Consider the following 22,172-nt stretch of genomic DNA (forward strand, 5'->3'; position numbering starts at 1 on the left):
GTATTCTGAAGCTGAACAATACCCTGTGAGTAGTGAAGAAATCAGCTTGGCTCTCATTTCATTCTGGTACTAATCTCCATAGCATCAGTGTATCATACATCCTGATTGTGTGGGGAATGTTCTATTTCTTTATTTGTTATTATTATTTTTTTAAATTCTGGCACAGACCTTGCTAAATGAATATCCGTCTCAGCAGTGGCTGAAATGAACGGTGAGTGTGAACCTCACCAGTGGGGCATCACTTCCCATTTCCTCTCTGTTTGAGAACCGCGAGCGGTTTGCGTAGCCGCGCGCTCGCGCGTGTGAGGCTCGGCCTGCGATTGTTATGCAAATGCCCAGACTCGCCGAATCTGTTCCAAAGGAGAGCCATTGTTCTACGGGGTTATACTGGTTGCCGAAAATTTGTGCAGAGCGGCTCTAAATTAATTTCTGCTTGTCACCTTCGTCTGGTTTAAAAAAAAAAAGAAAGAAAAAAAAGGTAATTTATGCGGCTCTCCATCTGTGTAAAGCAGCCCGTTGTGCTCGGTGACTGTCTGTAACCGTGACGGCAGTTTCTGTGGTTTTCCCTCATTTTCAGGCTAGGATTTTTGAGGCATCCTTCTCTTTTTTACTGTCCCTGAAGCTGAAGTTGTGAAATTTTGTGAAAATGTTCAGAAACTAAGTAATATGTTTAAATAAAAATAAAATAAAGAATAGGGACGAGGTCAAGGGTTTAAAAGCATGGGGACTCGGTCTGTCAGCGTTTGGCTTTGATGTAGACTTGGCTCACTCACTCTGTCAGTCCGCTGTCTGAGGGGTGAGGGAACGGCAACCTTTCCTGATCTCTCCAGAAACACTGCGCTGTGCCTTAAAGCACAGATCTGTCCCTCCCTCCCTCTCCTTCTCTCTCTCTCTCCCTCCCTCCCTCTCCTTCTCTCTCTCTCTCCCTCCCTCCCTCTCCTTCTCTCTCTCTCTCCCTCCCTCCCTCCCCCTGTCCTCCCACCCTCTCTCTTCGCCTCTCTCCTGTTGCTTTCCTCCCCTGCAGTTTTGAATGTTTACTTGGTTCCTCTCGGTAACAGTAATGTGTTTTCTGCTCCCCGTCCTCCGTGTTCCTTTAGAATTTGTCAAGGAAATACGGCGCGCTTTGCCGGCTTTGAAGTTTTGAGGGCGCTGGGTAATGTAGGCTTTGATCATTGTTATTGTCACTCTCAGACTCGCCCAAAGGGATGTCGTGTGCGGCTTGGTTGGTGTCCGGCCATCGCTTTCCAAGGGGCCACCATAACAGTGTTTTACAGTTTCAATCAAAAAGGACCAGATTGTGCAGATTTTTTATTTTATTTTATTTTTTTTGTCAAGGCTATAGTCTATAGTTTACAGCTATATATAAACCACTGTACTAACTCTCAGGTTTGTCAAACGGTTTTGTTGAAGAGGAAACCCTCCATCTGTCACTAAGACATTACTGTTATTTCCAAGAAGCCATTGTATATCTGGTCTTCCTAAATTATCATAAAAACTAAAACAAACAAACCGACACCTTGGCAGGCATACTGAGAGTGACGCACAGAGTTATTACAAAAGCTGAATGTAAGGCACACTTCATATTCTTATCACAGAAGCAGCACTAGCACAGTAAAGCAGCATGTAGGCTATTGCTTGCTGTTGCAAGCATGTACTCTCATCCGAAGTGTGTGATGTCACCCTCAGCTGCTCAGAACACTGGAGTTTACGCTCACACAGACGTGAGTCTGAGGAAGCCTCAGTAGCTCTTTACTCGAACCCATGGACACAAGACTGTCATACACATGACATGACAGCTGACATAACTGATCTGTCATACTTTTCTCTGTAAATGTTATGTTATGACCGATGTTATGTCGTTTGGGGATTATATCATTTTACAAAAACTGACGTCATCTGTTATGTCATCTTGTTACCACTGCTATGTCATGTGTATGGCAGTTTTGTGCCAGCCCTGTGTCGAAGGGTTCAAGTAGGGTCACTGAAGCCTTTTGTGCGGTGCGACAGGCGAGCCTTCGGGCCCCCGATCGACCGGCGGGGGTTGCCGGTGCGTGATGAGATTTAGTCCCTGTGGCTGAATGAAGCCCTCCCCAATGCTGGGGAGGCGATGCTAGAGGTAACTGTGCATCACCCTGAGAGGGACTACTGGCCACAGCCAGCCATGGCACATGGTCTGCATACAACAGCAGGCCGCACGGCTCATCCACACACACTGGCACCAAGCCTTAGCCGAGCTGGAGAGAAAATGCCCACGTGACGCAGCTATTCAGGGTGGGACAGAGCAGCAGCAGCAGCGTGCTGTAGAATCGCTGCTTTCATTCCCCTCTCGTATCGCTCTCCCCAGGCCGCTGTGCAGACGCCTGCCAGGGCCGGTCACCCCCGGGAGCTCTGAGAGGGGAAGGTGAGAGAGCTCTGAGGTGCGCCGGTGGGCCCCGCCCGTAAGGGCTTCTGCTCACGCTGCTGACAGATAGCATCACGAGGACCGCAGGGTCTCTCTGATGACCCGCCAGCCGCTCTCCCTCAGCGCTGCCGCTTTGCTGGCCGGACTCCGTCGGTTTGCGCTTTTGAAATCCCAGCCGGTACCTCAGCGGCTCAGCTGAGGGGTCACGAGCGGCGATCGAGACCCTGAGAGCAGGCGTTTGGAGGTTTTTGAGTTGGATATGCTGTGAACCACAGAGGTCCGTTTCATTTTGCAGTTTGTGATGGATTTAGGTAGAGAAATGTAAAAAATCGGGGGGAAAATGGCCGGCTCAGTTCAGCATTTTGCGCGAACGCCAGAACGCAGCAGGGTTTCCTGTCAGGGGGTCAGTCGATGCTTGGCCTCGCCGCTTGCCTGAGAGAACGCGGTCGGTCACTGCGTGTTTGTGACCAGCCAAGGCTAGGGTTAATCCTGTTAGTTTTGTGTTTTGTCACTGTGCCCACCGGCAGTTTGCCGTTTGGCTCCCTCTGTCGGCTCCAGGCTTCGACGTACACAGCCCACCGGCTTACACAGGGGGGCCCCCGAGGGTCTGGGAGTGGTTGCTTAGTGATGGGAACATCAGGCTTCAAAAATGATGGTGTGGTTCAGGCCAGGTACCCGCTATGGGGCTGATGGCACCCCTCGTTCCCATAGTTACGGCCTCTCTAAAATAACCCCGTTCCGCGCGTCCGCAATGTCTGGTACTCGTCTCCCTCCCTGCTGGCCTCCGGGAAATTGGGATGCGTGTAATTGCAGACCTACGGACGTTGACAACCGCAAATTTCATTGGTGTAACTTTTGAAGAGTTTTTCTTTTGTTTTTAAGCTAATTGGAGAGGGGGGGGGGGAGCCTCTTGCTGGGTGTAATTGCACTTACACACTTATAACAAGCCTCATCGTCACACACGGTGCAACGTGACAAGTTGCCAGAGCCGAATCTGCGTGTGATAATTTGCCGTTCTGTCGCATGAAAGAAGCCTTTCCACTCCGAAAGCTGCCGTCTTTGTCATTGTCGCACTCTCAAGAGTATCATGATTCTGCTTCTGAACAGACTGGAACAGGAAAGGAACCTTTCCCTTGACCCGGGAGGTCGTTTTAGTCTGATCGTGGCAGGTCTGCCCTGTTCCCTGCACTGGGGTTCAATCGGACCCCCGTGAAGCTAAAGCACACCGTCGATCCTCGGAGACGCAGGGTAAGATGGATGTTCGGGAAACGCCAGTTTGCCTGTTTTTTTTTTTTTGCCGTTCCCACGTCACTGAGTCGTCTGCCCCAGCTTCAGACTGGTTCAGGCTCGCTGTCCTGAGCAGGCCGCAGACCAGCTTTTAATCGCCGCGGCGACTCGTGGCCGTCCGCGTTTCTCCCGGACCCAGGACTGCAGCTCGGGCTTTGGTACAGCGGGCTAAAACCCGATTAGTAAAATTATCCGCCGAGCCGAACATATATATATACCCGTGGTGTAAAATCAATAAGGACAGCTCTGAGCAGTCTGAAAGCCTCTCTGCGCTGGGAGACGGCAGCGAACCGTCTGTCTTGTGCCCGTGAGACACTGTGAGTAACGTTCAGAGACCGTCCGCATTGTGTGACACGCCCCAGCCCTTGATAAGGACCAGTCTGGTCTTCTTCTTTCATAGTAAAAGGAAATGCTTTTTCTCGGCATCGTACCAGGGAGTTATCAGGCTGGCGTTAGGCTTGGAATCTGGTCCAAAAGTAAATGGACCAGTCGGAGGCAGCGCATTAGGAGCACTTTGCCTTTCTTTAGGCTACAGAATTGGCTCCTCTCAGTGGATTCAGCATTGCTGACAGTGGGGTTGTAATAGCGTGTTGTTGAAACTCCCTGTAAAATATTTGTGTACGAAACATTCAGACCCATAAGCCTTCCCATCCTGGGGTTGCCCAGAGCGGGGATGCCTCTTTTATAAGTGGGGAATTTAGGGGTTCTGAGATTTTGGGGAGCTTTTTTTGAGCGGCAAGTTCAGCCTGTTCTGCCTTAAGCCTGCTTCTGCGTTATTATAAAAAAATAAAAAAAAACATGTAAGCACTTATGTAGTAATTGTGTTCTCTGGAGACCTTCTGCGACTGGGATGTAATTGTTTTTAAGAAGATGAGCGCAATGTTTTCTGAGCTTTTTACTTAACAAACTTCACAAGGCTTTCTAGTAATGAAGTGTCAGTGGTGCTTATTGCATTGAGCAGAATAGTTCTGGTTATGCTGGTATAGTTTTGTTTCTCTTGTCTCATAGGTCTGACTATTTCTCATTGCCACTTAGAACTGGCTATAAAAAGCATGATTAACCTCCTTAACAAGCACTGCACAGCTCCTACGGAGGAGAATTTATTTAAATAAACATTTTGAATTCAGAAGGGAAGTAGAAAATAAACGTATGATCGTTAAGTGGTCGTGGGTCAAGACTGCATATGTGAGTCACTGTACTGCGCAATAAACCATTATCATGACAGTGGAAAAAAACGTTGTAGACCTGCTTGTTGAAATTCGTCACAACAGTCTTCTCCAACAAGGGTGCAGTAATGTATTTGGCTTAGTTTACAGACAAAATATGCTAGCCACTCTGCAGATAATGCCCCCCCGTTCCTCGCTACAGGTGACTGCTCCCTGTCTGGAGCCCCTTTTCAGCCCAGTCGCTTCAAACGTGCCTAAACATCACACACCCTGTCATTATGCTGCTTATGGATCAACAGGCTCAATTAGGTCCTTTAAGAAGACAGCGTGAGCCCCTCTCTCTCTCTCTCTCTCTCACTAAGAGCGGGGATGAAATTACACGAGCCGCTGAACCTCAGCGAGCTGAACCCTCCTGCTTGCCGTAGTCGGGGGCCGGACAGAGAACAGAGAAACCTGTCTGGAGCTCCTGAGCTTCCGCTGCCCTGCTGAAAGCCTCGTCAGATCAGCCCAGGCTTATGATGAAATAAAGCGTGCAGCCCCAGAGCCTGGGGCAAGTCCGAATCCCACTAGAGGCAGTCTGGATCCCAGCCTACCTGCGATGGGAGGTGGAGGCGGTTGCAGACTGAGAAGCCAGACAGCTAACCCCCTGATCGCGGGTTAAATCCGGCGTCTTAGCGAGCAGAGACCGGCGCGCTCCTGCAGACGTGCGTTTTATGCGCCGAACGTGAGCCGTTTTTGCTCCGTTTCTGTCCTCCAGCACAGATGAGTCTCCCTGAAATGCAGGGGATTGCTGCTCCACTTGAACATCACATCATCTGTCACCGCCTCAGATGGTTCCAGTCGGGTTTTAGACCGTTTAGCTGTCACACCTGTAAAAAGAGAGAAAAGGCTTCTCCTCCCCGTATATAACCATCACACTGTGCAGGGTACCTCCAAGTCCTGTCTGGCTTTATCAATATGATTGATTTTCTAATCTGTGAACAACCTTCAGGTTGTAAACGAAGCTCAGATTACTGTATTGAAGTGTGAGAGAACAAGAAAAATGCGAAGCGGCAATGTAAGGAGCATCTTTGATCGCGCCCAGCCCCTCACTGATTAACTCCGTTTATCCAGCTGCATCAGCAGAAAACTGGCTGCTGGAAAAGTGTTTACTTTAGAGTGGCGTGAGATGTGTTTACCGTTTATGTAAGATTAACATGATCACGATCAACAGTGCAGAGGTGTGGACAGCATCTCGCCAATACGAATGTCCTTTTCTGAAATTTTAATGCATGAATTTGTCGTTGTGGCGTGACACATTTGGCTTGTGTAGGTTTTTTTAGGCTGGGTGCAGGGTTTGATATTCGTGCTGGCCTGCCAATGCCTTCTGACCCCTTCAGTCCAGTTAATCAGCCTTTTCCACAGGCCAGGAGAGAAAAGAAAAGACAGGGGAGGAGAAAAAACACAGAAAAAAGGTTTCAATGGTGTGTTGAGGTCTTACTCTCGAGCACTGAAAATGCCGCTTCCAAACATGTTTGCTGTGACCTTTCCTCTAGTCTTGCTCTCTTGACAGAATAATTGTAACGGGTGTGCGAAGCAGAGCTGTTCACCTCAGGAATGGAGGCAAGGAGCTGTGTGTGGAGTCACTGTGGGGTTTACTTACCGTCTCTCCGCTGTATCAGGAGAGCCTGTGGTTTTTTAAAAATTCAGTTTAAAACACTGCAACTTCGCTGATTAGCCCGTTTCCTGCGATGGAGTGTTGCCTGCACAGGCACCCGTCATAGAATTCTAAAAATAACGTCAGACCTTAAGGTCAGGTTTAGACGTCCTACACAGTGAGGTTGGAGCCGGAAATGTGGGCTGCATTCTAATGTGAGAAATCAAAAAAACAATGGAGAGAAAGTATCGGCTATTCTGCAGCTTGAACATAAATGTATAATATAGACTAAACAATGTTACTGTGGGGGATTTTAGACATGGATGGCTGAACACACCTCCATGTCTGTTTGGCAACCTTACAAAGCGTCCGCCCAACTGTTGAACTGTATAGCTGGTTCGTTTTGCTAATGTACCTCTCAGCTGCTGGCGAAAACAGAATACAAATGATTATTTGCATTTATATAAGCCTGCACACTCGCACTGACCTTGAGCACTGAGACGCAGTGGAAGGGTCATATTTGCATTTCACCTGTAAGGCATTATGCAGTATTCATACGTTTCAGTTCATGTTGCACTAATGTATGTGGGGGAGGTCCACATACATACACACACTCATACATATACACACACAGCCCATAGTCCCCACTGGAATGACAGTCACAGTGCATGGCTCCTCCTAGGGGAGGGCTCCCCCATGCACTTCCTAACTGTAAAGACTCGTATGGTTTTTTTTACTCACATCCTTGAAGCCCCCCCCCCCCTCGTGCCACCAAGTTAGTCGTAGCATTGTGACTCATAATGGAGTGCCGTGGCAACCGGAATCCAGTTTGAGGTTATTGTGTTGTGTACGGGAGCAGCCAGATAGCGGGTATTAGTGCTGCGGCCTGCTCTGTTATTATTACTGCGGGCCTGCAGTGCATCTGCGCCCCCCTAATACCTGATTCACACGGACGCCGCACCTCGGGCGCACCCCCGAACCCCCGGCGCTGAGAAGCCCCCGCTCTCTCCCATCTATAATGCATGCTGGGAGATTAAAGTAATGTCTCTGTTCTTACCAGCCTGTGCGCACACTCGCGGTATTGTATTGATTCAAAAGGGAACGTAATAAACAAGGGCACTGGCTCGGATAGTTTCTCTTCTCCTGTGCGATTATCGCGAAAAAGGGCTTTTGCGTCGTTTTCCCACCGAAACAAATCAGCTGTATTTAAACTGCAGTGCGTAAATGCATTCCAAGTTGCTTGGTTAATATTCATAAAGAAAGAACAGGAAAACTATTTTGGTTATGCGACTAGTCTATTGTTCTTGCATTATATTTTAGATACATATATAGTATCAGCAGAAGTGTGTTTGTGTTTATGTCTGTGTGTGTGCGCATCTGTGCTTCTTTGCTTCTGTGTGTGTGTGTCTGTGTGTATCTGTGTGTGTGCATTTGTGTGTGTCTGTGTCTGTGTGTGTGTAGTGCTGCATTAATATTTTATCTAATGTTGTATTGACCTGCATAGACTAATACTTATAATTCCTCTCTAGCGTGGCTCCTACTTCAAAAGCACCCTGATTTTATTGTTAATGTGATTAAAATGTTTTGCCCGCTGAGTGGAGAATCAGCAGGAGGGAACGGGCGGGGAAGCAGCATATGGGTTGAAATGAGGAGCTTCCTGCTCTGTCTGCTGCCTAATCTGGGGATTTGGCCCGATCGCTTGTACGGCAGGCACAATGTCTGGAGCTAGCCTACTAATCCTCCAGTAGCCTGCTAATCCACCGCTAGCCTGCTAATCCACCGCTAGCCTGCTCTTCCTCTGCTAGCCTGCTCATCCTCCACTAGCCTGCTCATCCTCCACTAGCCTGCTTATCCTCCACTAGCCTGCTCTTCCTCTGCTAGCCTGCTCATCCTCCACTAGCCTGCTCATCCTCCACTAGCCTGCTCATCCTCCACTAGCCTGCTCATCCGTCGCTAGCCTGCTCATCCTCCACTAGCCTGCTCATCCTCCACTAGCCTGCTCTTCCTCTGCTAGCCTGCTCTTCCTCTGCTAGCCTGCTCATCCTCCGCTAGCCTGCTCATCCTCCGCTAGCCTGCTTATCATCCGCTAGCCTGCTCATCTTCCGCTAGCCTGCTTATCCTTTGCTAGCCTGCTCATCCTCTGCTCTCTGTGAGGATAGCTCCTCCTTTCACTCCCCATTAATGACCCACAGTGTCTGTGCGTGAGAAATGGGCCACTCTTACTCTCACGGGATGGGACTGTGGGAACTGCGGCTCCTTTCTGCCAGGTGCAAGTGCGGAGTCCTCAGAGATGGTGCGCTTAGAATAACAGTAATAAAAACACTACTAGGCTGGCCTCATTAGGGGAATACTCCCCCCACCTCCCACGGAGGAATGAGGTTGAGAGGACTGTGTTCGGAGCTCCAAAGTTAAGTACTCCCCTAATGAGGCCAGCCTAGTAGTGTTTTCATTACAGTTATTTTCTGACTCTTCTGCCTAGGACACAGGCAGTCATTCATGGACAAACACTGAACAGAAGTGAATTACAAATGAAGTGACAGGGTTCCAGCCATTCTCACGGCTGTGGCTCGGGCGAACCTGAGTTTATTAAATGATACATGTCAGTGTACCCAAATGGATTCATTGTCGTTACTGCTGTACTGAAATCCTCAAACAGCCAACATCCTTCTGCCAGTCTGTCCCATCCTCAGGGCTGTAGACGTGCTTTGGGTGACTGTACTGAGTGGCGGAGAGCACAGGACAGCACGCCTGATTGCGGCTGCGTTCCTCATAGTGCGTGCTGTGTGTTACCGCCGCAAAGTTTGTGGTCCTCTTCTGCGGCCCCTGGGACGCTCCCTGTGTCCTCGCTCCCGGGTCACGGCGGAGCTGCTCCCGGAGGCTCAGGGGCCTGCTGGCTGAGGTGTCCCCCCGCACGGCTCAGCAGGCAGGAAGGACGGCCGCCACAAGCCTGGGCGACAGATACCGGAGAGATGTGAAGGAGGGAGAGAAAAGGAGAGATCGATCCGTAACGCACAGAGGGGTGTTCGTCCTCCTCTGTCCCCCTGCCGTGTGACAGAGCCGGTAATTACGGCATGAGAGAGACGGGCTCAGCGCCGATGGTAGTCAATTCTCTTAGTTTCAGCACCAGACAGCTCCCGCACCGCAGGCTGGAGTTTCGGTTTGGGGGGGGGGGTGCTTTGGAGAGGCCTTACTTGGATCTGTCCCGCAAAGGACTGAGCTGCCCGCCATGCTGCACCCCTCTACGACACCACGCAGTCCCTTAAAACATTTCACAAAGCCAGCTTCTACAACCGTAAAGAGCATAATTTATGAATGGCCCATAATATTCTTTAACACATTTATTCCATTATTTTTCAGGATCTGTTACGCTCCTCATTTTTTAACTGTGCACAGATGGCATATATGAGGGTTTTTTATTGGCAGTACACCCTGCATTTACAATAGTACATGGCTTGACCCATCTCTTCTATATTTAAGTATTTGCACTGCGGGATATTGAAAGGGTTGTTTTGTGGGTGCACTGTAATGAGAAGTGTGCGGTTTGCTGTAAAAGGACATCCCTGGTCTCGGGTGCCCTCAGGTTATTTGTGTTTGCACAGGGGTAGCCCCATCCTTTAAGAGGATTAAACACTACCGGACTGATCACAGTGTTCACCATATCTCCACATATCTCTTTGTTCTGTTTCAATGCATAAATATTTGTATTAAACCATGATACATGGTCTCTTAGACAGTCATGCATATATATATATATATATGTATGACTGTGTGTGTGTGTGTGTGTGTGTGTGTGTGTGTGTATATGTATGGAGTCATGCTTAATGAAGTAGTACTACATATGTCATGTTCCTTTTTGTACAGATTTCTGTAAACCACAGTGTAACAGAGAGCAGGAATTGGCATCATTAGATTTTTTTTTCACACACTATGCAGATGTGCTATTTGGCACAAAACTGGTCTCATCTCATTGCCGAAATCCACCAGGGAGGATCTTGAAATGTTCTTTTTTTTCTTTCTTCCTCCCTGAAATGTTATTATTTCTTTGTCGTTTATGTAAGGCATACGCTCTCAGACTGTCTTCCATTTTCCTCCGACTGAGCTCTTATCACTTCTCCCAGCTGCCAGTGTAAATACGCGATTGTTATTCACACTGCCTGTCAAACGCGCCCCTGTGATTCGGCTCGTGGGAATATGCAAACGGGACGCGTGTGAACGCCACTGACTCACCTCTTAGGAGGGGTTTGGGAGAGCCGACTCCCCCTTGAAGGGGGATTCCGGAGAGCTGACTTCCCCTTAAGGAGGGATTCAGGAGTGCTTACTGCCCTGTTAGGCGGGATTCAGGAGGGCAGACTCCCCCTTCAGGAGGGATTCATGGGTTTTTACTCCCTCTTTAGGAGTGTATCCAAAAACACTTGTTAAAACATGGCCCCCTGCCGTCATGTGCTTTTCATAGGCCCTGGTCTCCGAGGTTGCCAGTCACTGCAGTCAGCACCTGGAAAGGGAGAGATTGTTCCATTCACCCATAAAATAATTTTTAAAAATAGCCTGAACTCTGAAAAGAGAGACAGAGACAAAAAAAAAACTAAACAAAAAAAAAAAAAAAAGACTAAGATTAATGTCTGGCTCTTTCGCTTCAAACCGAGCCGATTCCTCAGTGTCTGGCTGCTGGTTCGCTCGGCTCGTTCACCGGGGGGGGGGGGGGGAGCTGCACGTCACCCTGTTTACGAGCGCTGATTTGTTTTAATGAGGGAGAGCTGACCTGGTTTGCGTTGCTGTATGGTAAAATGGCCCCGGACCTGTTGTTCCTGTGCGCTGAACGATCGATCCCTCAGCAGGGATTCGCCGAGCCGAGGACGAGTTTAACCTTCAGCTCGACCAATTACAGACCGGCAATAACATAAGAGGGACAGGACAGGAAGTGCTTTGGAAATAGCACTGGGAAGCATCATGATTGATTTGCTTCTGTCTGAGTTTATATTTTTACTCTCTCTATTTCTCAAGCCTGTTTCTAAGCTAAAACTCATTCTTACAAAATGTAACATTTATGGCAAGAATGTACAGAATGAGATGCAATCCAATTTTACAAATAATAACCCAGTACACATTTAGCGTGTAAAATCTACAGCTGCTGATGCTACAAGCCTTGGGAACGGCAAAGAAAAGAAGGAAGCTTTGGAAACCATTAGATATTATGGTATCAGCTGGAGGAAGAACATATTGCTTTCCCCTTCTTTGTGCCTATTGCTAGGGTATGAGAGGGCTTCCAATAACACCATATTAACACCTTATGCTGCGCTCATATGCTGTTATTCTAGAGAACTTGGAAAGGTGCAAGTCCTCCAACTGGCTACTTTATAACTACTTTTACTTTTTTTTTGATTACCTTATTTGGTCCCAGAATCCTCTTCCTTGGAAACTGAAATGAAAACGGAGCCAAAATGGCTCCTACGTTTTGCCTGTTTGGGCTTATGAGTCAGAGCCCCGTGGAACATGTCTCCCACCATGGAACACAGCGGCAGTACACGACTGGGCAGCCGCCCCAGTTCTATTCCTAGTACAGTGCATCTTGCTACAGGCGTGCAGCAGTAAAGTTTGCTCTGAGCAGCTCCCTGCCGCCTCGGAGCTGACTGTGGGATCACAAGGTCGCGGTGAGGAGTGACGCTGGCGGGTGGGCGGGGGGGGGGGGGGGGGGGGCAGGGAGGGGGTTGTGGCATTGGCACGACTTTCCTCCTTCATCCTCGGGCTAGCTGCTGCTGCTGCTGCTGCTGCTGCACAGTGGAGCTCGAAGCCCCACAAGCACAAGGGGTCACCTCATCTGCTCTGATCAGAGAAAGAGGAGGCTGAACACGCCTCTGGTAATATGCCTGAGGGGCGGGAGGAACGCCCTGAGCTTGAAGTAGCAGACTTGGTTGTGTGTGATTCATGGGTGGATTGAAAATTTTTTAAGATTAATTTTACATACCCAGCAGAGCACCTGCAGATGGGCTGTGGAGCGGCGGTCAGTGGTCAGTTGTCAGTTGTCAGTGGTCATTGGTCAGTCGGTGGACCCTAAGCATGTGACACGACCACAGGGAGCACAGACCAGGGTGTCTCCAGTGTGAGTTGTTGCTATGGGAACATTGCGCAATGCTCTTGACCGTGATGTCACGAGGGATGTTGTAATGACTTCGTGTGAATGGCTGGGCTCCACACGCACATCGCGGTTAGCTGCAAACCCGTACAAAAGGTGCTTTTGCGGGGTTTATCGCCGGCGTTGCGTAACATCGCCGAGGTGGGATGCGTGGCGTTTGGTTTTTTTTTGGCAGAACGGTTAAAAGTAAAAAGTTTTCTTGGCAGGAGCTGACGTCGGAGCGAGGCGGCAGGCGAGCGGAGGAACAGCAGTTTTGTGGGCTAAATGGAAGCCGGCCACGTTCGGCTAGCTGAGGAGACCAATTAGGATCCGCTGGCTGGGAAGCTTCACTTTCAACATCCTCCTCAAAAGAACCCTCTCGAGGTTGGCTGTTGGCAGAGCTCAGAGCGGAGAACATCAGTCTGTTGTTGTCTCTGCGCAGGCTTGCGGATGCCGGAGCCCCAGTGTCAGTGTGTGCCCTTCAGAGTGTTGGCTGTAGTATTTGTTGCAGAGAGAGTGTGAAAGGACTTGTTTTTTGTTTCAGAGAAAGTGAGAGACTGAGTAGAGCTGAGGAAGAGAAGGGAAGTCACATTCACAGATTCACAGGCGTTTATACGCACCTGTGTGCACTGATGGATACGTGTGGACGCAGACATTCTCATGCATTTAGACCCTGACACATTGCATGCTCTCTCAGGCAAATAGATATTCTCACTTTCAAATACATTCACTCACACTCACACACACACACACACACACACACACACACACAGAGCCACCATCATGTGATGCCGATATGACGAACGTGCTGCTGCTGAATATCGACTGTCTTAGGGAGTGCAACAGTACTTTATTTATTGAATTGTTTATTTGCATTTGGAGGTGGAAATGTGGGGAAATTGTTTTTTTTATTTTTTTATTTAAATTTAAAGAGCAATGATTTTCCTCGGCCATTCTCTTCGGTGATGCATTTTTAAGTGTAAATTCAATGAAAGGTCGTACATACATTTCCTCAAGGGCCGCTCGCATTAAGGGCATCTGCTCGGAGGCATTTTAGAGATTTAATAGAGATCAGCATGGCCCCCGGCTCGTTTGTTATCCGCAGTTCGTTTCCGGTGTTTTCTCCGGCACCTCTCAGATGGCCTCTCAGATTCGGAGGTGAATTCCCGCCGTCTGAGGCGCGCGGCGGGGCGCCTTTTCGGCTTCCCCTGACCCCGCCGCGGAGGAGCGGCCGGCTCTGGTTTCGCGTGCGAGAGCCTCGCTCCCAGGTCCTGAGATATAAGGTGGTCCACGCTGACGGGAAACCGGGGTCCCACGGCAACACGAAACGAAATGGAGAGGAGCCTTTCAGCCGTCCCGCGCCCCGGCTCGCCAGCGCCAGGCCTATGAATTATTCCTGAAGTGTCTTTTAAATGCTGGCAGCCATTTAGTCTCTTCAAGGGGGCTTATGCATATTTAGATAATCTGTATAATATCAGTTTCTTTTTTTTAGGGAGATGGGGGATGGGGTGGGGGTGGTGGCGATGGGGTGGGTGGTAGAAAATAATACATAAAAATGTTTTAAATAAAAATCTCTTCTCCTGCAGCAGATTATGAAAATGAGAATTTAAATGAGAAAATTATGGGAGTGATTCACGGCTCCGCGTGGCGCCGCCCGATGCGTTATTTCAGACGCCTTCGCTCGGGCGCCGCGCCGCGTGCCATGTTTGGCGGTAACCCGCCGCCAAGAAACCTCTTACCGTATGCATTCAGCGGCGCGGCTAAAAATAGGCCCTTATTAAATGCCGCTGAATTAATGCCCGTTCAAAACACGAGCCCCTGCTTTTCGAGAGCCGCTCCAGCAACTCCCACGATAAGGGGTCATGTTCAAATGACCTCTCCGAATAAATTTCAGTCTTATTAATGTCACTTGTTTCCATTACACATTTGTCCCGTTGCCGCGTTTTTCCCCCCGGTCCCCCATCGGTCGTAGCCACTTCTCACTGTTTACCTGTGCAGTCGGTGTGCTGGAGGGCTACACTTCAGGCTGACCGCACCTGCTTGACTGGGCCCAGTGGGGGGGCGCCCTTGCTCCTCGAGGCAGGGGAAAACCCTGCGACCGGAACCCTCCCTCCAGGGGTGTTAGCGCTTAGCGATGCTCCGTCTGACTCATCACTGCTGCAGACAGGATTAGGTTCTGGGCCGTGGGTCTCATCACTGTGTAAAGGGCCGGAGCTTTAGCTGGGACTGTAACCTGGGAGACGCCTTATCGATCGTTTCACAGTAATGCCGGCAGCTGGTTCATCGGGCTAAAACTATCACTTTGAAACTATGTTTTTTTTCTTTTTTTGTTGAAGCTAGAGGTCTGCTTTTGTGTGTATTTTCAGGTTCAGTGGCTCCATTTCCTGTTTCAGATTTGTGCTTAGACACGGCCTGAATGCTGCACTATGCCCGTGCTCAGCCGTGACTAAGTCTGTGCTCTGGGACGATGCTGGCCTCCTCTCAACCAGGGGGGGAAGAGTGTGTTTAAATAGGCCAGTAGGCTCCCTCAGGTTAACACCGTTACAGCGCCCCCTGGCTGCCCCACCGGCTATCGTCAGTCAGCGAGAGACGCGCCTCTCCCGCCGCGGCCTGTCGCGTTTAAAATAGTGGTCACGTGACCGCGAGTGTTTGGCGTGGGTGCCAAGCGGTAACGCGAGAGTTGCTAGGAGACGGGACGTGCTGACGCGTGTCCCTTCGCTGCGAGTTAAATTCCCTCAATGCGCGGCGAACCTGCAGACGCATCGCGTCAGTGTAGCGGCAGCGTTAATTACGCCCGCGATTATTTTAGTGCCCTTTAATTAATTATTGAATAGCAGAAAGGCACCCTGAGTACAGCAGCAAGACTTTCTAGTGGGGGCTCCAATTTCTGAGTCCCATTCCCTCTGGATTTTTATCATAATGATGAGGCGTAATTATAATCAAAATTGAGGAAACGGGTGACAAAGGGAAGAGAGGCGTCTGTGCTTTGAAAGTCATCTGAAACCGCGACACGGAGCTGCTGCTGCTGCTTCTCGCACTGCTATCCCCCCCCCCCCCCTCGCCCTTGTGCTACATACGTGTGTTATGAAAAGGGTTTGAAAGAGAGAGAGAGTCTTTAACCAGGACAGCATGTTGACCAGTGTAGCCACAGCAGCGTCGGCATCGTGATGCGGGAGCGTAGTGCAGATGCCCAGCCGTGGCTGGGGGGGAGTGTGATGGAGAAGCAGCGCAGCGGCAGGGCGGCGTGCCAAAGAAACATGCCCTTTGTGCTGCGTGGGCGTAAGCTGGGCGCTCTCGTGCAGTGCAGAGGTCCAGCCAGCCAGCAGAACGGGTCGGGACCCCAGAGCATGCCGAGGTCAAGCCTTCTGCCCTCTCGGCTTGACTGTGAAATGGAGCTTATGAGTGATTTAGTTTAATGCGGTGTGTGGATGTCCTAAGTCCAAAGGGTCCAAACTGCCAGCACAGGAAGGTCCACGTTCCCCTGTAGAAACTCCATACCTGTTAGTCTTCAGGCACGATCACCAACGCTGTTCAAAACACGTTTTTTAATTTCGTTTTTTATGGTCCATTTGTATAATTTGAATAATTTTCTCATTCGGAAAGCTTTGTTTTCCATAATGCCATCGATAAATGTTTCCTCTGATTGCACGATCTGATCATGTTGCATCCCTCCGTCTCCTCTCCCGTTCGGAGAGAATGAGGGTATTTCAGCGGCGGTGGCGAACAGATGAGAGAGGGAACGGGCCATTTTTGCACAACAATCGGGAGTTCAGTCTCACGGGTCGTCTCCATGGTAATGCTCCTGGTTCGGGAACAAAAGATCAATTCAGGCCGCGCTGCTTCCTTCGGGGCCAGCGCAGTGTCTTCCTCTCATTGAAATGGGTATTGTTAGGGTACATTCACAGAACTGTGCACCTTGTGCAGTGACATCACCTCACCCTCCCCTTCTTCCTCACCTTTCCCACCTTCGCTCTACTACACAATGACAGCTTGGAAGGTGATGTGAAGCACTAGTTTTCACAGTGCCCACATTGATAGATTTCCTCGTAACTCATTAGAATTGCATCTGTAACCAGCCTGTTTCAGCGCAGAGCAGTGAATCAGTGAGGGGACGTTTTTGTGAGGTTTTGAATAAGTCAGTATTTGCCCCTGTACATTCCCTCTGTTTTCACTAGTACTGCATTTACCCTAACATGTCTCACCACAAATGCTGTATCTTAAGCTCTGTTTTTAGATCTTTAGAGCCTAGCATAGATTACAAACCCCTTTATGAGCTTCTGCTTGCTTTTGGGTACGTATGTGTATGTGTGTCTGCTTGTGTGTCAGTGTAGGTGTGTTTGTGTGTACATGTGCATGTGTGTGTACACTGTGTGTCTGTGTGTGTGCTGTGTGAGAGAGAGAGAATAACAGTTCACTTTATCCATCTCAACCTGTAGGAACAAAGCCCTTAATCCTGTATGCCCTCTACCACAGAATCAACAGTTAGATAAAAAGCAGGGGTATACAATACAGCGTTCATTACTTCAGCTGTCTGGCTCATCACCTGTAAATCACACATACAATAGGTTGTTAACGCCCTTGTCTGCGGGGCTGAGGGAGTTTAAATCCATTTAACCGGAGAGGTTTTCTCGCGCTGTGATCGAGGTTCGCCGTTATCTTCAGACTTTCCAGCCTCTGTCTGAACCAGGGTGACGGATGCCAAGACGACGTTCTCTCCTGCGCCACAAATCACAGCGGGTCTCGCTGCACCGAGGCACGGCGTCGCTCGTCTCCGATAGGCCGATTCTGACCCCTTCGCTGAAATTCACCTCAGAGGAATATGCAAATGAGGCGCATTGAATCTGTGATGTCACAAAGGCTCATAATTGCATTGGCGTAGGAACCGGGTGGGACGGGTGGGATGTGTACCCCCCAATGTTTGTAAAGAAATGCTCAGGAATAACTACAATTGACATATTAGCATGTTATTTGATCACATTAAGTTTTCAGCCAGCTTTAATTTGTTGAGTGATGAATCTGACAGCATATGGAGTTGAATGAAAACTGTAAGTGTGTTAAAACAAAATGACAAAAAACGGACATAAAAATGGTTTTCCATGACTCTGACAATGTGAATAATGCTTTGCCAAATCCTGGTGACGCTGAATTTTAAATGCTGCATTTACTGGTTTTTCCTTAATGCTAATTTATTTTTGAGCTGGTTTTTGTTGTTTTTACCAGAACAACCCCCCCCCCCCCCATTTTGCTGTACCACTTCCCCCAGCCCATGTGCATAATGTCTGCCACAATACTGGGTATCCAACCAGGCAAGGGGTTGCAGCCGCTTCCTGGCCAGACTCTGTCCTGTTTAAAATGTTTGTTTTATTGCCTTCCTCATGCGATGACTCTTTAAACAGTGGCAGTTTGGGAACGGCTGAAAGACCTGTTTAAACCCCCCCGTCAGCATGCAGTCAGCTTACCGTGAAGCGCTCTGTATTTATCTCTTCCCGGAAAACTCCGGAAGACTTGCTGACTTGGGCAGACTAACAGTATGAAGGATGCGGTGAGTGTGTTGCCCTGTGGCATTAGTGCTGATTAAGGGGTCATGCAGCCCCGGGCCTGTCCTCTGTCCCTGCTCCCTTTTCCCACGACGCGTGAAAGAGTTCACCACACTGTTAATGGGACTCCACCCTTTTATTCCTTCTCTTTTTCTCCATCTTTACAAATATTGTTAGCGTCACACATTATGGTGTCATTTGGTGCTTTAAGGAGGTTTTTCTTCTTTGGCTGTGAAGGGATGGAGCATTCCTCTCACTGCGGAGTAACGGTGCTTCTCTCCTTCCTCCTCCCCCCCCCCCCCCCCCCCCCCCATGCAGACCTGCTGGCCGTGCCGAAGCACCCGTATGCTGCCATGGAGAACTGGGGGCTGAGCGTCTTCGTGGAGCAGAAGATCCTGCTGGACCCGGAGGTGTCCTCCATCTCCTACCTGATGGAGCTCACCATGGTGGTGGTGCACGAGATCTGCCACCAGGTACGGTCCGAGCCGGGCCGGCACCCAGGCAGGAGCGGTTCTGGGACAGGGGAACGTAGCGGGGTTAATAAGGCTTTTGGCAGCGCGCTCGGTGTGGGTTTGGTGGATGCAGTTGGCCGGTTTGGTTTTTATCAACTTTGGGGAAAAATGGCTGCTTTGTTTTCATGAGGTGGGAGGTTTTTGGCCCTTAGTTGGCCATGGAGCCAGAGCTCCCAAAGTGCCACACTGCACAGTTTGTCCCGTCTGTTAGTGACCTTCCAGAAAAGCACAAGGAATTCACCACCCTAAAATTGCTTTTTCTTTTTAGTTTTTTTATTTTCCTTTTGAGCCAGTTAGTGGAACGTACCAAACCTGGCCGGCGTTGCCAATTAGCGTTTTGTTTCCAAGGTGGTGTCTCTTTCCTCTGGTGAAAGAGGAATCGGTCGTCATTAAGGACGCGTGCCTGGCGGATCTGGGCGGGGCCGTGCGTCTATAATGGCCCTGCCTGTGGAACACGCGGCTCTGACAGCGCGCTCTGACACATCCGCAGTCCTCCCGCGGAATCGAGCGGGTTTCATCTCCCCCGCCGCGCCGCCACGAGCAGGAGAGTTTTTTAAAAAAGAGAGAGAGAAAGTGTTGCGGAGTAATTGGACATCTGGCGCCTGACACTCTGACGCCGTAGCGCCGCTCTGCGATGGAGTGGCAGATCCGTTTAGTTCAGGGGCTGGAGGGCAGGGAGGCCCCCTGCTGCTGTAGGTGAGGGAAATTCTCTCCATCTTGGGCTGCTGTTTGTACCCATTCCCAGTGTGTGGAAACAGAATAAGTTAATTTTGGGACCTCGCTGGTTTGTAGATCGTCGCTTAGCAGATCGAATAGACCTGTTAAAGCCATTCATTTTATCGAGGGGAGGCTTTGAAAAGACATGCCCGTGGGTTTGCAGAACATCATTCCCTGTTGTTATTCTCACTCGGTGTGTTTTGTGACATTCTGCAATCGGGATTGATTCCCTTTGTTTTAAAGTGCTATGCATGGACTTTGTTTCACTCATTTCTTTGACAACCATTTTTATTCAAAAGAATTCATGTTTTGTGAGTGACAGGCGTATTAATGAAACAGGCTTTCAAGCACACACTTAAAATAAATCACACAGTGAAAACTCAAACACAATTTGACCAGCGTCTGATCTTCATATATTATAAAAGAAAATCAGGGTTTCTGTCCTCCATTCCAAACATGATTGTTTGAGAAAAGCCTTCGTGATACCAGGGACCTTGGGGGGAGTCTTATTGCTAGAAACACAGAGGTGTTTTGTAATAGTTCTTTTAGTGTGAGTGTCTTTGTATGATGACTGACAAATGCAAACAGGAGATTTGGTCATTTGTTCAGATAAGCAGCTGATTCTTTACAGTGGTGCATTTTTCATGTGCTGGTTCCTCGGATTAACATTTTAATTATAAGCGATAATATTTTAGAGTATTTAAATATAAGAGATTTAATATTAGATATTACTTGTGTGCACTTATTTCCGGGGATATATATGAATGCACTGATGAAGCATGAAGCTGCATGTGCAGGATTGTGCCCTTTGACCTCACCCCCCTCCCACCCCGCCAGGCTGACCGTGCGTGATGTCATCGCTCTTCACTCCGCTCCCAGTGTTTATGTGCAGCCTGAGCGCATCGGGAGCGTTTGATATGCGGACGAGCCGCGCCTGAGCTCTGTTTGCGCTCTCGCTCTTCCACGCGCTCGTTTAAATACGCCGTGACCCCCCTGCCCTTCAGCCCGGCCTCCACTCACAGCGCTTCCTCCTTTAATCACGCAAACCCGCAGCGAGAGGCGCGCAGGGGGGGGGGGAGCTCTCCGCACAGACGCCCAGTTCAGCGCGAGAGCAAATGTTAAGAGCGCTGTACTGCAGCGGCTGTCAGTTAGCACAAATGTCACTTAATCGCGTTGGATTTGAATGGATCTGCGAAACACGGTTTTAATTGGATTTCTCGCGCATTTCTCTTCTGAGATTTCTACATATTAAAATTCAATTAAAGACAAATAATGGCACTTGCTTCTGCGGGGATTAATGCAGTGAATCATTATGTTGGCTGGAAAACCACTTGCTCGAATTAATTCTTCCATTAATATGTTTCGGGGGGGGGAGGAGGGGAGAGAAAGGAAAACCATACCATTGATTCCCCATGAATGACTGCTTGTTAGTCTCTCGGGTGCGAGAAATAGATTCTAATGACTTAATCAATTGAAAGAAAAACTGAAAAGAAAACAAGGAATCAACATGCCTGGCTCCCGTGAGTGTCTCTGTCACAGGTCATATATAACACTGCCAGTTTCATAATGATGAGGTGAAAAACCTTCCTCCATAATGTCTATATTACAAACGGACGCTCTCGGCCAAACGCCTTCAGTGGTATTTAATCTCAGCGTGTCACATCCTGTCTTTAACTTCGGAATACTCGGCTACAGGAAGTGAGATTGCTCTGAATAAATAAAAAAAACCCAAAACAAACAAAGGCGAAAAATAGAAAGAGAAACCAATTAATTACTCACAGTTGAGGATGAAGCACGCTGCGGTTGCAGTATGGAATTGTGTTGAAATCCGTTCTGTGCATCGCATTCCCCCCCTGCTAGGTCTGTAATTAGCCTCTAGGGCGGCGATGTGACGAGGAGCCTCGTATGCAGATCGTCGACTTCAAAGGCCACTCTCGTTCGCGGTCTCCCGCGAGGTTCGCTGCTAATACAGGGAGTGGGTGTCTGAGGTCTGGGGAACAGTTGCAGATGCCGGGGCTGTTGAACTTCCTCTTCCCGAATCCGGCTAAAACAACAGGCCCTGGGATACCAGCCTTTTGTCTCTTTGTCGTTTGTCGCCGTGTCTGTGCATTTTTATCACGCTTCCTCGTCGGTTTTGCATTTTGCATCCGTAAAGGAGGAGAGCCCATTGAAGTGGAATTATTAATATCGCTGGATAACTGCAGCGTGTTCAGCAGCGGCCTAAATGGGATTTTCTTATGTAATGTTCTGCTTCCCGCTGCTCGCAAATGAAAGGGATAATGTACCTTGATGTTTTGACATTTCCACCCACGCTTGAGTTGCGCAATTGTTGTTTTTTGGCAGGAGAACCCTATGGATGATAATAGTTTAGTGGGTCTTGTTTCGCAATAGCATGAACTAAAACTCATTTTATGTGATCTGACTAATACAATAACCGAGTAATGAATTGCAATTCATCACTATGTAGCTGGTTGTAAATCTATAGCCGGTTGTAATGTCGGTGAATTTCATTAAGTGATCTCCAGACATGTAATGGATCCATGGTTTGCCTTTATTCTGAAATGGCACGGATGCAATACGAGAACAGAGAGAACGTTTGCGTGCGCGGTTTGGTGTTGGTTAGTTGCGGTACGAAGAATACCCAGACTCTAAGCGAAAGGTGCTGTTGCGTGGAGCGTGTTCTGAGGCGTGTTCTGAGGCATGTTCTGAGTCGTGTTCTCAGGCGTGTTCTGTGGTGCTTCACAGTGAGTGCCAAATGCTCGTCTAGAGCTCTCCTCCCTGGGGGGGGGGGGGGCGGGGGGGCAACT

At 49.1% G+C, this 22,172-nt stretch overlaps 1 protein-coding gene across 2 annotated transcripts in view; it reads left to right on the forward strand.

The window, feature by feature from the left end:
• Nucleotides 1-22,172, forward strand: part of LOC118219164 (thyrotropin-releasing hormone-degrading ectoenzyme-like) — a 97,175-nt gene that overhangs the window by 25,282 nt on the left and 49,721 nt on the right. For both annotated transcript variants that reach the window (XM_035402128.1, XM_035402129.1), the window contains exon 4: nucleotides 18,455-18,609. In XM_035402128.1, coding sequence (XP_035258019.1) covers nucleotides 18,455-18,609 — 155 coding nt within the window. The remainder of the gene's footprint in view (nucleotides 1-18,454; nucleotides 18,610-22,172) is intronic.

The sequence above is a fragment of the Anguilla anguilla genome, chromosome 19 (genome assembly GCF_013347855.1).
Source record: "Anguilla anguilla isolate fAngAng1 chromosome 19, fAngAng1.pri, whole genome shotgun sequence".
Taxonomy (NCBI): Eukaryota; Metazoa; Chordata; class Actinopteri; order Anguilliformes; family Anguillidae; genus Anguilla; species Anguilla anguilla.